The 14,754-nt window shown below is 39.3% G+C and overlaps 3 protein-coding genes across 8 annotated transcripts in view; 1 reads left to right on the top strand and 2 right to left on the bottom strand.

Annotated features, from left to right (window-relative positions):
• Window positions 1-4,637: 4,637 nt before the first annotated feature.
• The window catches only part of LOC137996690 (uncharacterized), a 25,524-nt gene continuing 15,407 nt past the window's right edge, over window positions 4,638-14,754 (top strand). For 3 of the 6 annotated variants that reach the window (XR_011122346.1, XR_011122345.1, XM_068842219.1), the window contains exons 1-4: window positions 4,638-4,774; window positions 4,924-5,025; window positions 7,482-7,540; window positions 10,151-10,212. The gene's annotated coding sequence lies outside the window, so the exon portion shown is untranslated. The remainder of the gene's footprint in view (window positions 4,775-4,923; window positions 5,026-7,481; window positions 7,541-10,150; window positions 10,213-14,754) is intronic. The other 3 variants (XM_068842221.1, XM_068842222.1, XM_068842220.1) reach the window with 3 other exon arrangements.
• Window positions 13,011-14,754, bottom strand: part of LOC137996693 (uncharacterized) — a 3,707-nt gene continuing 1,963 nt past the window's right edge. Inside the window, exon 2 of the mRNA XM_068842225.1 lies at window positions 13,011-13,996. Within this exon, the coding sequence (XP_068698326.1) occupies window positions 13,011-13,996 (986 nt within the window). The remainder of the gene's footprint in view (window positions 13,997-14,754) is intronic.
• The window catches only part of LOC137996692 (uncharacterized), a 1,623-nt gene continuing 892 nt past the window's right edge, over window positions 14,024-14,754 (bottom strand). Inside the window, exon 1 of the mRNA XM_068842224.1 lies at window positions 14,024-14,754. This exon is cut by the window's right edge and continues 892 nt beyond it. Coding sequence (XP_068698325.1) covers window positions 14,024-14,754 — 731 coding nt within the window.

The following is a 14,754-nucleotide window of genomic DNA, read 5'->3' as shown; positions in this document are numbered from 1 at the left end:
TGTTAAGATTATCCCGCCAGGTCGTACAGGTGCTGCCAGAAATAGACCACAACACCGGGAGCTCCATGCCCTACTCTTCACGTACGTTGTTAACAGTGTGAACAGTTAGGGTTGTGGGACGAGGCGAATATGGTTGGCGGAATGGCGCAAAACCTGCAGTTCAACATTTTCTCTCGTTAACAATAAAATTCGTCCAAATATCAACGGCTAATGCAATAACCAACACTTAAAACACGCCTAATCAAACAACAAAAGTAAGTGAACATCAACGACAACGAATTACCTCAAAGAGATGTCAACACGCGGGTCAACAATTTGGGGACGAGCGACTGGCTATGGTCGGGGAAGGTCGGAACAGGCAAATGCCGGCACAGGGCGGCCTGCATGGAAGAGACTAGCCAAAGTACTGAATAGGGCTTGTTCTTTATATATTTATAACACTGAGCAATTGAAAGCGTCAAACTTTACTACAAAAGTTTCGAAACTCTTCTAAAAGGGTTGAAAAGCCTCATGCCGGAGAGAAAAGGGAAAGGAACAGAAAGTTCAGATTCCTGAGTGAACGAAATGATATGTGAATCATATATTGAACTGCGGATATGAAATCAAGTGAAGCTATGATCCTCGCAGTTATGAACGCAATTTTAGCAATTGCGTAGAGAAGCGTGAAAAATTCGGGACTTCAACGGTGTTTGAACCCCTTGACCTCGCGATAAGGGTGCGACGCTCTAACCAACTGAGCTATGAAGCCACTGACGTTGGGAGCTGGTCACAATTTTAGTATTGGCTAATTTTAGAAGTGGCCTCATAGCTCAGTTGGCTTGAGCGTCGCACCGGTATCGCGAGGTCACGGGTTCAAACCCCGTTAAGTCCTGAATTTTTCAGGCTTCTCTACGCAATTGCTAAACCTAGGAACGCACTGGTTTCCTTCACGCGATAAAGCGCGACTAAACCCTGAGGCGCCTACAATCTCTTAAATCGCAAAATAGGAAGATCACAAGCTCTTGGACCACCTCAAGTAGGAGCACTACTTCTTTCGCCTTCAAAAACCAAGCGGGGCTATATACGGTAAGGAGGGTGACCTAGTAAGTCCCCACCACCTCCTACCGATTTTATCAAAGGTACTTGAGCGATGTGTCCACTCTAGAATTTTTAATCTGATTGAGCCATATCTAAGTCCTTCACAGCATGGTTTTAGCATGGGAAAGTATAGATCCTGTGTTAATCAACTTGTCATGGAAAAGGCATTCGATAAAGTGCCCGCACATGAGAGGCTTCTATACAAGTTGGAGTATTTAGGTATTCGCAATCCTTTGCTGCACTGGATGTGTAGTTACCTCACACACAGACGGCGCTGAGGGTCCCTCGACGGCATCTCCGATTGGAAATATGTATCTGTCGGCGTCCCACAAGGCTCCATAATCGGTCCTATTTTATTCTTATTTATATTAATGACACCGGATCAGAGTTATCTCCTGATACTTTTTACGAGGTCATTTGGACAGAGACATACTGCAACAAGACTTATCAAGCTTATAATCAGTGGAGTGAAACCTGTGGTATGAAGGTTAACACTAAGTGAGAAATGTAAACAATACTTCATCACTAACAATAAGATACTTCTGTAAGATACCTCTTACAGCCTTGGAACCGAGCGTATTCTATTGTTAACGGAAGAAAAAGACTTAGGGTTGTTAATAAGTCACAACCTGTCCTGGCATAATCATATCGTGGCCAAAGTAAACATCGCAAATGTAGTCCTACGTTTGATCAAGAGAACCTGCGGTACTTTATATACCCAGTCCCATGTACTGCTCAAATTATTCATTCATCTAGTTACACCACATATTGAATTTGCCTGCCAGGTCTGGTTTCCACATCAACAGTTTTTGATTGACACAATTGAAAGAGTCCAGCGAAGAGCTGCAAAACTGATTATAAAGGACAGCCTTGTGGAGAGGGACTTCAGAAACTGAGCCTTCTTTCCTTGGCCTCGAGGACAATTGTATGGACTTACATGTAGTTTTCCGTTTCAAGTGCTTGTTGGGACTGTTGGGCCTATGTGATTTGGATCTGTCTTATTATCTTGTGAGAGCTGACAGTTCTAAGTATAATCTCAGCCACGCTAATTACCAATTCAAAATTAGATACGCAAGAACTAATATTTTATTTTCTTATTTCTTAAGAGTAGCGAAATAATGGAACTCTTTGCCTTTACATTTAAAAAAAGCTGAATCTTTAAGAGAATTTAAGGATTAAATTCCTATCCACACCAGAAGGATATTTTTACATTTTGTTAATTTATTTATTTTATTATTTTAATAATTAATTTTATTTCTAGTTTATTATTTCACATAATTTCCACTTGTCTATCTATTTATGATTTTATCTGTTTAATTCTTACTTATTGTATCCTGATGTAACCCTTCCGAGAGGGAAGTATTTCCAGAAGGGTTCTCCTGTCATTGTATTGCCAAACTATTCAAGGACATGATCATTATGCACTTATCATTGGCTTTCCCTGGTGTTGACCCCCGGGGATTTGTTTTCAAGATAACAAAAAACCTAGTAAGTCCCCGAGGTATAGGGCATAAAATTCACGCCAAATCGCCCTGCCCAGGGGCTTAGCAGCCAGAATACCTTCATTTCCATTTTGCAGTAATAACAGATATATGTCTATTTTTTTTTGCTCTCCTTGCACTAATCAGTGACGCAGCGTTCATGATACCAAATGGGACACCGTGCAGGGGTTTCGATAAGTTTTTTAGTAAACTGCTGGTTTTGTAAAATAGGCGGCTGTGGCCCCTTTACCCTACGGGGGTCTGGGGGCATGCTTCCCTAGAAAATTTTGAAATCTAGGAGCTTGGAAACGGCATTACCAGCAATCTGCATGGGCAACAACATCAGTCACAAAGATTTATTAACAAGTACCTGCACATGGCCAAGTTAGAGGACAATTTTTTTGCTCTCTTGATCCTTGTTGATGCACAACAAAATGCGTGCACCGGAAGAACCTAGTGAATGTGATCGAGGCAATGTTTAGCACCAGTCTTTCTCCTCTATTCATCCAACATGGCGGACTGCAAAGAATCGCGTTGGCGAGTGGCTAAAGCGAGTGCAAATTACTAGGAATTCATAAAAACATCCAACGTACTAAAAGGAGCAGAACATACAGCAAAAAAATTCCATGATATTCACCTCTCACGACGAATTTATCAAAACCGTCGGCAATAACCGAGTTTCTTTTCCTTCGTAAACCATGCCATGCTTTGTACAACCGTAATCTCATGGATATACACACCAACCATACCTCTAAAAAACTGACCATTCTAAATCAGTCTCTAGAACTAAATATTGCTATAGCAATAAGATAAACGAAAGTTTAGACCTAATCACTGAAGTTGGAACTTAGACTCAATCTGTAAAATAAGATTTTAACGTAGGGGACTCGTGGTTCTCACCTGTCCTGCTATTGTAATTTGTTGGAAGAAGGAGGTAGTTTCTAAATAAAGTTTGGTGCTGCGTCGGTGGGGAGAAGTAGTATACAAAAATTTGGTTGTTATTGGTTGTAATTTGTTGGAAGTCTAATAAATAAATAAATAAATAAATAAATAAATAAATAAATAAATAAATAAATAAATAAAACGTCGACCAAATCCCGGGGGTGCATCCCTGGGGTCTGACGCGTTTTTGAGATGCGGACGGCAACCGGAAGTGAGCTGTTCTTTTAACTTGCCTTCACACAACCACATATACATTGCCAAGTATCTTTTCTCCATTAGATGATAAGTAAAAAAATCGAGGGAATGCCACTGTCCTGGCATGCGAAATATTCTCTTCCGGTTGCCGTCCACGTCTCAAAAATTATTTATTAAGGGAGCTTAAGCACGCGCGTTTTTGAGACGCTGACGGCAACTGGAAGAGAACATTTTTGCGTGTCACGGCAGTGGTGTCTCCCAGATTTTTACACTAATCGTTTCTAATGGAGAAAAGATACTTAGCAATGTAAATGTGGTTGTGTAAAGACAAGTTAAAAGGGAAAACAGCTCACTTCCGGTTGCCGTCCGCGTCTCAAAAACGCGCGTGCTTAAGCTCCCTATAAGTCCCCACCACGCGCACCCAAAAAATTGTCAAAAATGCACCATCCCCCGGGAAAGCCAATTATAAGTGCATTACTCACGAGTTGATGGTTTTAGCGCGAGAAGGTCGCGACTGGTATGGGGACTAGTAAATTTGAAATTTTCACTAGGGACCAAAACAACGAAGCAACCATCGATGTATTCCCGCGAGTTTAAATAATCCTGCAATAAAATTATCCCGCCAGCTACGCAGGCTACGCAGCAATGGTACACCAAATTAGGGCTAGCACGCCGAAAAAGCTTCAAAACGGTCTGAGACGCCGGCAAACAACAGAGAATACATCGCGGCAACAGGGCAAGTCAATCATTACATTTTATGCCGTTTGAAACAAAACCGTTGAGTTTCCATACAAACCAAACCTTTGTAAATAGCGTCTTTGTAACACAACACCGCTAGAAAGTCAGCGGAAGAAAGCAAGCTGAATCCGAATGAGCAGGCCTGGTAATATGAATAAACAACTAGGATCGATTCCAGTCTCTCCCGGCGATTCTCATGGCGAATGGAGTCGGATCTGATGCCGTTAAATCCGTTATTTCGGCGGGAGTTTCAGTTTCAGTTTCGATTTGCTTTCTCCGAGTAAAAACTGTTTTGGCAGGGTGACGTGGATTTGTGCAAGATTTCTTGGATTGAATAGGTGGTGAGTAATTTTCTTTTAAAAATGGGTTTGATTTAGTGAAAGTGAGGACAAATATTAAAATTCGCGCCAAAATCATCGACTTTATTAAGGTGGCTTTTTTACCACTGTCAAGTTAGTTAAGCTTAATTGTTTTTACTCTTAATAACCAGTGAAAGTGGAATATAACGGAAGGCAGATAGAGCTTGCTAACAACCATTACCTGTAACCGGGGATGAGATCAAGTAATTGAAATTCGCGAACGAGAAGTGAAGGTAAGCACGTATGCACATGTATTATAGCGATATTTACTGTTGATATTTGAATTGTGCCAACCGCAGAACAAAAAAACCTTTGTCTCAACAGCTACTGGAACAGTTGTAAATCTTTTCTAGGCAGAGAATTTTCAAAACTTACAGGAAAATTAATGTGTGAATGGTTGAAACATGATCGCGCGCTCTTTTAAATTCGGCAAGGGCTCCTAACGAGCAAATTAAGTCAAAAGCCTTTGAGAGACATTTCTAGGCTTCTTGTAATGTATAAAGACTGTCGATAGAATACAGATGTTTTTATCACCTAGACGACTTTGATCTGTTAGGATATATATCTTAGCTGAAAATTGAAGTGTCCGAAAATTATGGGGAATGAAATCTTCATTTCAGAAATTGCTAGCTGAACGTTACCTTCCAGGGAACCATTTTTTGATCATCCGAAACTGCTAGGTGACCTTTTAAGTGAAGTTGGGCTTTTAGTCTCTCACCATGGGGCTTTTCAGGGCTAATTTACGGGCAACCCTAAAACCTGGAATCCGGAATCACAGGTGATTGTTTTACCATTACACAGAGTAAAAACTATCCTAAACATTCATAAAAGCTAACCTTAGGCCTAATTAGGCCTAAACAAACGTTTTTAGGCCCAAGGGTAGCTTTTATGAATGTTTAGGATAGTTTTTACTCTGTGTATTGGTAAAACAATGACCTGTGATTCCGGATTCCGGATTCCGGATTCCGGATTCCGGATTCCAGGTTTTAGGGTTGCCCCTAATTTACAGTACTTTGTGGGGGACTTTAGCCAGACTGCTTGTTACGCAGTTTACAATTAATTTTATGGAAGTGAAAGATGCCCCCGTCCAGATAAGGTTAGACCACAACACCGGGAACTACGTCCCCTACTCTTACTGAACAGTGAGTGGGTTCTTTAACGTCCCATACTATTTCATTTCCAAACAAGGGTTATGAGACGGGACCTCCAGTTTACAGTCCTTATCCGAGAAGACTTGTAATTACAATGCCGAAAATTGTAAAATATCCCTTCCAAAAACGTAAGGGACTACTCTTCCTTGGTTGCAGAATCTTTTAAGTGACGTTTTAGTAAAGAGATTAGGGAGCTTTAAAGCAAGAGCGTTTTTGAGACGCGGACGGCAACTGAAAGTGACCTGTTTTCCCTTTTAACTTATCGTCACACAATCACATTCACATTATCAAGTATCTTTACTCCATTAGAGATGATTAGTATAAAAATCTGGGAGACACCACTGTCCTGGCACGCGAAATTTTCTCTTCCGGTTGCTGTCCGCGTTTCAAAAACGTGCTTGCTTAACCTCCCTATTTGTAGCTGTTTGCAACGTAAAACCGAAATTTGTAGAACAGTTTGACTCTCCCGAACACATATTTCATGCAAGATTATCGTTGGGTGCCCCTGTTTTAGCCCACTAAATTCCCTCAAGCTTAGGAAGAGAAATATACTCTTGTATTGTATTGTATACTTCTCAAAATATATGAAGCATGTACATGCAACCTTGGCATTGCAAAGGTATTTTTTCTCTTTCTAAGGAAATTGATCATTGAAAAGCTAATCCATTAATCGATAAAACTCGATGGTAGTCGATATTTGTCTCGATTGATTAGTCAATTTAATCGATTGAAATTGATAATCACGAGTTTCTGTCACATCCAGTCCATGGAAACAGAAAATCAAAAAGATAAGCCTCATTTTTAATCCGCTCTCATAAACTTACCCTTGAATTTACCTTTCAATCGACTTTGAATATGATTTAAGGCAATGTTACTTCTTTCTCCAATGGTTGTATTCCCCAGTTTCTTTATCCTGGAATTTTGTGCATACCGGTATATCCGAATTAAGACCACGAACAAACCAACAGAAGGATGTCAATAATTGACATACAATATAATTCTGAAAGCCGAAATGCAAAGATATACTATCATTCTTAACCAAAATAACAAAATCATTCTGATTGTATTTGGGGGATAAAGGCTTGTGAAGTTACAACAACAACAAGAAGTCTTCAGTTTAAAAAGAAAGTAAAAGGAATCTAAAAACAATAGTAATTCTTAGTAGTCCTGAACGTTGAATCCTTTTCTAACGGTAAGAAATTGACAATGTTGACTGTGAAGCTGATTGTGTTTCTCAACACAAGGCAAGAAGAAATTACCCTTGTTTAGCTGCTGTTCCCTCTGATCATGTCATTTTTTTCATTGTTTAATCTCCAGCTGGGATCAGATTTACAAGAAAGGAGGATGAATCACCTTGTGATAAGTCAGGTGCCCGTTTGGGCTACTTGTTCAGAAATTTGGTTGCCCACAACAGGGCAGCAGCCCTGATTATTATTTCAAAGGCTTCAATTTTAACCCCATTGTAATGTCACTTTTTGTTATTTGTGCAGGAGTCTAAAAGTGCCTAGTTGGTTTGCTCACTGCTTTTTTATTTGTAGGTCACTCACAGACCTCTTAGTTGCAAAAAGCTTGACACAAGGCCTATTTAAAGGGTGTGGTATGTTCATTTTTTATCCACCACTAAACATATTAAAATAATTCTTTGTAATTAGGATAAACTCTTCAACAATTCTAAGTGACAAGTTGCTAATCCTTTTATCAAAGGACACAACATGAATAGATTTGAGTTTTTATTTTCTAAGGATGTCATCTCTAAAGTCACGTATGAAGCAGGACTCAGTTGGTAGAATTTGAACACAAGCACATCTTGACCAGTTACTTGCTGATTCAATGCGTTTCATTGAAGATCTTTAAATTTTCACTTTCAACTTCTATTCACATGCCGTATTTATTTGATTAAACGCAGCGGTGTTTATTAAATTTTGAGTGTGTCCAATGTGGCGTTTATTCGAGGCCGGCATTTATTTCAAAATCATATTTCTTAAGTCACTGGCAGCAATTATTAAGGTACAGATCATTTGAACAGAAACATGTTAAAAGTTCTAATGTCTTGCATTTTTGCTGAGTTAGAATCTTAATTGTTTGGCTTGTTGTCAACATTCAGAGAATTAAACTTGTACTTTCTCACAATACTCAAATAAACGCCCCATTCTTCTGATTGGGTGCTGTGTTTATTTGAGCATGGCGTTTATTGGTACTTTTCCTTCCATCTGCAGCGTTTATTTGAGGGTCAGGGCTGCGTTTAATCGAGTAAATATGGTATGCCATTTCAACAGTTGCTCTAACAATCAAGTGAAGCTATGATCCTCACAGTTATGAACGCAGTCTGATTTAGCAATTGCTGTGAGGATCATAGCTTCTCATGATTTCATATCCGCAGTTCAATACATGATTCATTGCATATATCGTTTCGTCGTCTAACAATAATGTCTGCAAATTTATGCTTCCTGCTTGGTTTGGGCTGGTAAATTTCTTACCCCATTTTTTCAAAGACCGGATAACTTTACCCAGTGGATAAGTCACCCGTGGAAAGGATTTGAAACAGGAGTTTCAACTCTATAGGAACTGCTTCACCACTGAAGATCAAGCCACCACTTTCTCAAAAATGATTTATGGAAGTCTCCCATAGAATAATATTGCTGAAGAGTAATTAGGCCTAAGTTATATTAATTAGGCATAAAATACAGTGTATTGTCCCTTAGCAGCTTGTGTGGTGGTCAAGCGGTTAGGTGATGGGTTAAATTAATCAACATTCCCAGGTTCAAGTCCTATGTCAATACACTTGGGTTTTCTTTTCAAACAATTATGACCATTTCCCGAAGTCCCACAGTGTCCAAAATTAACGATAATAGTGAATTCAGAGCAAATTCAGGGTGGACGATGGGTTGTTCATCAGGCATCAGTGCACCAGGCGTGCTTATGAACCTAGCCTCCTCTGAGTGACTTCGACCGATTGCAGTATTTGCCCCCCTTATTGCACAATAAGCACATCTAGTTACATACTGGTACCTACATACATACATACATGGTTTCACCTTGCATACTTAATTGACCACTTCCCAGAGGGGCTTTTCAGGGTCAATGAACACAACCACAACATAACAGAACATTCAACAACAACTGTTACAAATCCCATCTGGCCGAAGGCAAGCTATTTGGGTATTTACAAACTTGTGCAGCTGAGAGCAAATTCAACCAGTGGCCAGAGCATGTCTTGAAGCCGGGATCACCAGATCTCAAGGAAAGTGCCCCAACCACTGGGCCACACTTCCTCCTAACAAGATATGTAAAAAAATGTTGGCCAACGTTTGACATGAAGTAATTTTGCCTCCACTTCTCAACCGGACAACACAACAATAATAATTAGGTGTGTTGGCCAGCCAATCCACCGTGCCATAACCGGACACGAGAACCCCTAAAAACCAGCTGGTGGAAAAAATTGGGAATTTATGCCCCTGACCAAAGAAATGGTGCAACCATTGGGGTTGTAGGGTATCCTACTTTAAGTACTAAATGCATTATATACAATAATTATTCTTACTAAAAGAAGGATCCAAAAACAATAGGAAGGAAATAAAATAGTATTCTAGTGACCATCGTAACAATATAAAACCAAAAGCAACAACTTTATGTGGGGAAGGCTGGCCATAGAACACCCACAAACTGCAAACCTAAATCCCACAAAACACTGCACACCTAACACAGCTCACCAGGCTTCTGATGCGTGCTGGCAAAATAGCAATTTAATATGCTAATTTTAAATTACCACAAATTACATTTTTTATACTCTGGATATTGACTTATCCACTGGATAAATTTATACAGCCTTTGAACAACTGGTAGCCTCCTTCGGAGATATTCTTGTGACTCGTGAAGGCAATCTTTTCCTTGACAAGTCACAAGAATGTCTGTGTGGGAGGCTAAAAAACTGGTGCCTGATTGGCAAAGATAAACATGGCTTGCCTCATGCGCCCAGCCATATCTTTGGGGATTGAGCTTGTATCAGTAGTTGGTACGTATATAAAGTCATTTGTAGCTGAAATCACAGATGACTTCTTCTGGAATTTTGCTTGTTGGTTCCTTTCTTATAACAATTAAAAGGCTGCCGATTCAGTTTGGAGTTGTGTTATTTGCAGTGTCTGACAGGCACTGATTTCTAAACTGGTTGCAGTCTTTAACTTTCAAGTGCTACTTCCTTTTTCTTCAGATTTTGAAAGCGTGTTTGCTGAACACTTGACTGGCAAAATTTTGAGCTTTTGAGTTTTGAGTGTAAGTTTTGGATTTCACGGTCCACCATTACTCACATCCAAAACTGACCTGACTGATTGGAGGGTTGGATCTAGGGAAAATGACATCATTTACTCACTACATGTAGCTTAAAATTTCAGTGTGTAAATGCAACTTATTATATATGCAAGACACTGGTTTGAAAATCTGAAAGCCCAAAACTCCTGTGCTGCATATTAATTCAGCAGCATTCACAAGTATTGCATTCTTAAACTAGTGAGTCTTTGACGTCATTTTCTCCTTGACCCAGCTCTCTCAAGATTTTAAGGTTAGTAATGGCGGATCAATAAATAACAAGATTCCAGTTAAAATAAACAGGTGTCTCTTTAAAATCAGAACTTGGGTCACTTAGTGTTTAGTTAACATAGTTTTGAAATCCAAAGAAAAAGAAGAATTGTTTTTTTGGTTGTAGCAGCACTTTAAAGTGGTGCTATGATCAGAAAATCAAATATTTTTAAAAATGAATTTCAAACGAAACACAAAGTGAGCCAAGTTTTAAGCCTTATAATTTCAAAAAGACACTAGTTTATTTTCACTGGAATTTTCCTAGTTAATGGTTGGCCATTACTAACTTTAAAATCTTGAGAGAGCTGGATCAAGGAGAAAATGGCATCAAAGATTCACTAGCTTTAAGAATGCAATGCGTGTGTACGTGACTGAATTAATATGCAGCACGGGAGTTTTGGACTTTCAGATTTTTAAACTCGTGTTTTGCATACATGATAAATTGCATTTACATAATGAAATTTTAGGCTATTGGGTGAATGACGTCACTTTTCCCTAGATCCAACCCTCTGAGGTCCAATTGGTCAGTTTTGAATATGAGTAAGGTTTATGAACGGGTATTTGTGCGTGTACATGTGTGTTTGTGAGAGAGAGATAGCTAGCAAACGAGCCAGTGATTAAGTAACCTGCAATCAGGCGTACTTTTCTTTAGAGATGAGGTGCAAAAAGATATGACTGATACAATTTCTTCACGAGTCGTCTGCCCTTAGTCCAAAATCTGGACTTTACTCTGATTGGCCGAAAAACAATAGAGCTCTTGGAGCCTCGCTCCGATTGGTTACAGAACTGCAATAATAATAATAATAATAATAATAATAATAATAATAATAATAATAATAATAATAATAACAACAATAATAATAATTTATTCATTTTTAGTGCGCCTCCTAACATGACTATGATCAGATGCGCATTCTTAAGTTAAAAATACGAGAATTAATAGATAAATATGCAAATTATACTTTAGTAAAATTGATTAACATCTGATCATATTATGCTGCCGAGAAGGATTTAAACAGGAATGATGTTTAGGCTCTGTTTACAGCTGCTGTTGCTTCGACTTTAGATTTTGTTTTCAAAAATGTTGAAAGGGAGAACAGAGGGAATTAATGCATCCGAAGAATGGTTAGTCTGACAATATAGTTGTATCTTACGAGATTTGGCAATAATGTTTTTTTACAGTCCCGAACGTTCCATAAAAAAATGCATTGTTCCTTTTCCACTGACTTGGAAATGTTTCTCAATCCAAAGAACTTATAGTGCTGCCACAATCAGGAATCAACTGAGCTTGACAGAGAAATCAACATTGTTTACGGAAGCACTGAACAATGCATGCATCCATGGTTTATCGACACTTACAAAATAATAGTTGAGTGGCTGCTGCTGCTGGAAAACTATAATTTCTCAAAGTCCATTTTCCTCGGAGATGTTACAATCTTTTGTTGACATCTTTGACTTAAATATTTGAGTTTAAATAAAATATATTGTGCTGTTGATTATGCCCGATAACATGAAGGATTGGGCTTTTTCTGTGATTCTGTGATCTTGAAATTCTTTGTTCCTTGATGGTTTAAACAGAAAAACCGCACCAAATGTCAAGCGGGATTTCCAGAAATACTAGTAGGTTTGATTGTATGGATAGTGACGGGTAGAGTTCTATTTTGTTTTAATTCGTCGTCTTCCTTTGAATCGCAACGTGCAGGTAATTTCTGATAAAATCTAATTGGCTCAAATTTATAGCATGACACAAGATAACATCAATCTTGACAGGTGGTGGCAGACGACTCAATAAGAAATTGTATCAGGCGTACCTTTTCGCACCTTCTCTAAAGAAAAGTATGCCTGATCACAGGTTAGTGAGTAAGAGAGTGAGTAAGTGAATGAATGAATAAATGAAACTTAGCATCATTCATGTTTAAAGACAAGTCACTCAACATCCTAGATAACTAAGTGACTTTTGAATCTTTCTGGGCAAGTTAACATAATTATATTACATGTGTCAATTAGAGCAGTTTTACTATGGTTTTGGTTTAATTAATACTATCAACTAAAGACAAGACTTGAGACTAGGATGGGGCAAACGTTTCTGGATCTTTATTAACCAGAAAAAAGCGAGCGAACCAGAAATTAAAACCCCCCCCCGTGGGATGGGGGGGAGGGGAAAGACTGCTCACTCGATTACAGAATGATAGCTTAGTACAAAGTTCACAAAATTTAAAGGTAAAATAGACAAAGATTGATTCATGCGCGAGGTAACAGATACCAAATTTACAGCTGATATTCTACAATCTTAATTAAACCTTTTGACAAGTCAAAACAAACAAATTAATACTATCAACTAAAGACAAGACTTGAGACTAGGATGGGGCAAACGTTTCTGGATCTTTATTAACCAGAAAAAAGCGAGCGAACCAGAAATTAAAACCCCAAACCCGAATAATTGAAGTGAATAAGATTAATTAATATGAATAAAAATTGCGACGCTATTGATGAATTCAGTAGCGATTGGCCAGTTTAGTGGTGATGGCGCGCAAAAGGGCGAGTTTTTTGGAAGACGATAAAGTGAGATAAACTAAGTAAGCGTCACTTTTCCAATCTCCTTGAGCCTTAATAAACTCGGTGGGAGCGAAGCAATTGAAAGCGAACGTGGCACCCCCTTTTCTGAAACTGCGCGAGGAAAAATGCGATGGATCTTTGCCAATAAACGAAACACAACGCTTGAGAAACAAATTGAAATGCCGGGCTAAAACGGGGACGAAACTAGAACGGTGTGGTGCTAAGAAAACGGGAGAATCGGAAGCCGCAGGAACCAGCTTGAAATAAGACGTGAGCGCGGTTACCGGACACAAAATGGAGTTGGGGATAACTGGAAGTGGGATCTCCAAGATCCTTTGCTTGAACTGAATGGTCTTTGTCCTAAAAACTTTAAGATAAGCACCAGAGGCGGTGAAAGTTATATCCCTACGACGAAGGAAGAAACTGGTGCTAGAATGAACTTCAGACAAAGTGTACGGAACCAAATTGGAGATTCTAAGAAATGAGAAAAATGCGACCAGAAAAGCTGCACGCATGCAGGCATGAAAAACATTGCGTGGCTGAAATGACTGAAAAATGCGTAATAAAATGTCTACAGTGATAGGAGATTTGTGATAAACACGATCACCCATTACGCGCCTTAATCCTCGCTGTGTGAGAGAACAATCGTAATCGGACATGAAAGACACATCGGCGCCTAAAGCGTAGTTGATGTGCTTCAAAATATTGGTATAATTGAGGAGTGACTGATACGACGCTAATGATTGGGAAAGAAAAACTAGATAAGCTAAGAAAACGTTTTTGGATACAGGAAAAGGACTAAACTGATAATGAGCGCAAAAACTTAGATAGGCTCGCAACTGGCTACGCATATTGCGTTTCGTCGATTCTTGAAAGGCAAATCGCTGGACAAGATACGCGCAATCAATTAACATTTGAGAGCGATCTGCAAAAGAAAAAGACAAAAGATACATTAGAGAAGGAAAAAACTGAATAAAGTGTCTTGGAGAGATATCTCTACGAGTTCATGGGTGGCCGCATAATTGTCAACAAATTGTCTAGCGGAAAAATCCGAGTTGTAGCGGCTGAGCGAATCAGCAAGAGAGTTCTCTTTGCTTGGCACGTGATGAAGAACTAAAGAAATATGAACAGAAAGGATCAGCCAGAGTTCGCGTAAACAACACTGCATGTGAACATTTGACGATGATTTGTTGTTAATGGCAGCGATGCAGGCAGTGTTGTCAGAATAAAGTTCAACGTTTAGACCTTGAAGACTAGTGGCCCAGAGTTTAACCGTCACAACAACAGTCAAAAGTTCCAATACATTGATGTGCAATGTTAAAGCCAAAATGGCAGGAGGAAAACAGCGCTTGAAGTACTCGCCGAAACATACCGCGCCACAACCTGACAGGCAGGCATCGCGGGCAAAAAGATAAGGATTTGAGATCGTGACATTGGATGGGATGACAGATACGCCATTGTAATGCTGCAAAAGATAAATCCACCACGCAATATTTGCACGCATGTCGTCAGTTATCCGCCGCGCAGAACGTCGAGAAGTTGTATCACGCAAGGCATTGAGCAAACGACACATGTAAACACGACCCGGGCGGACGCAAGCAGAAACATATGACAATTTTCCTAGCAAAGATTGTAAGGCATGCTTCGTGTAGGTAGATTTCTCTAGCCACTGATGTAATTCGA

This window comes from Montipora foliosa, chromosome 3 (genome assembly GCF_036669935.1).
Source record: "Montipora foliosa isolate CH-2021 chromosome 3, ASM3666993v2, whole genome shotgun sequence".
In the NCBI taxonomy this organism is placed as follows: Eukaryota; Metazoa; Cnidaria; class Anthozoa; order Scleractinia; family Acroporidae; genus Montipora; species Montipora foliosa.
The sequence above is the reverse complement of the archived record's forward strand: the minus strand, read 5'-3'. Positions and strand labels throughout refer to the sequence as shown.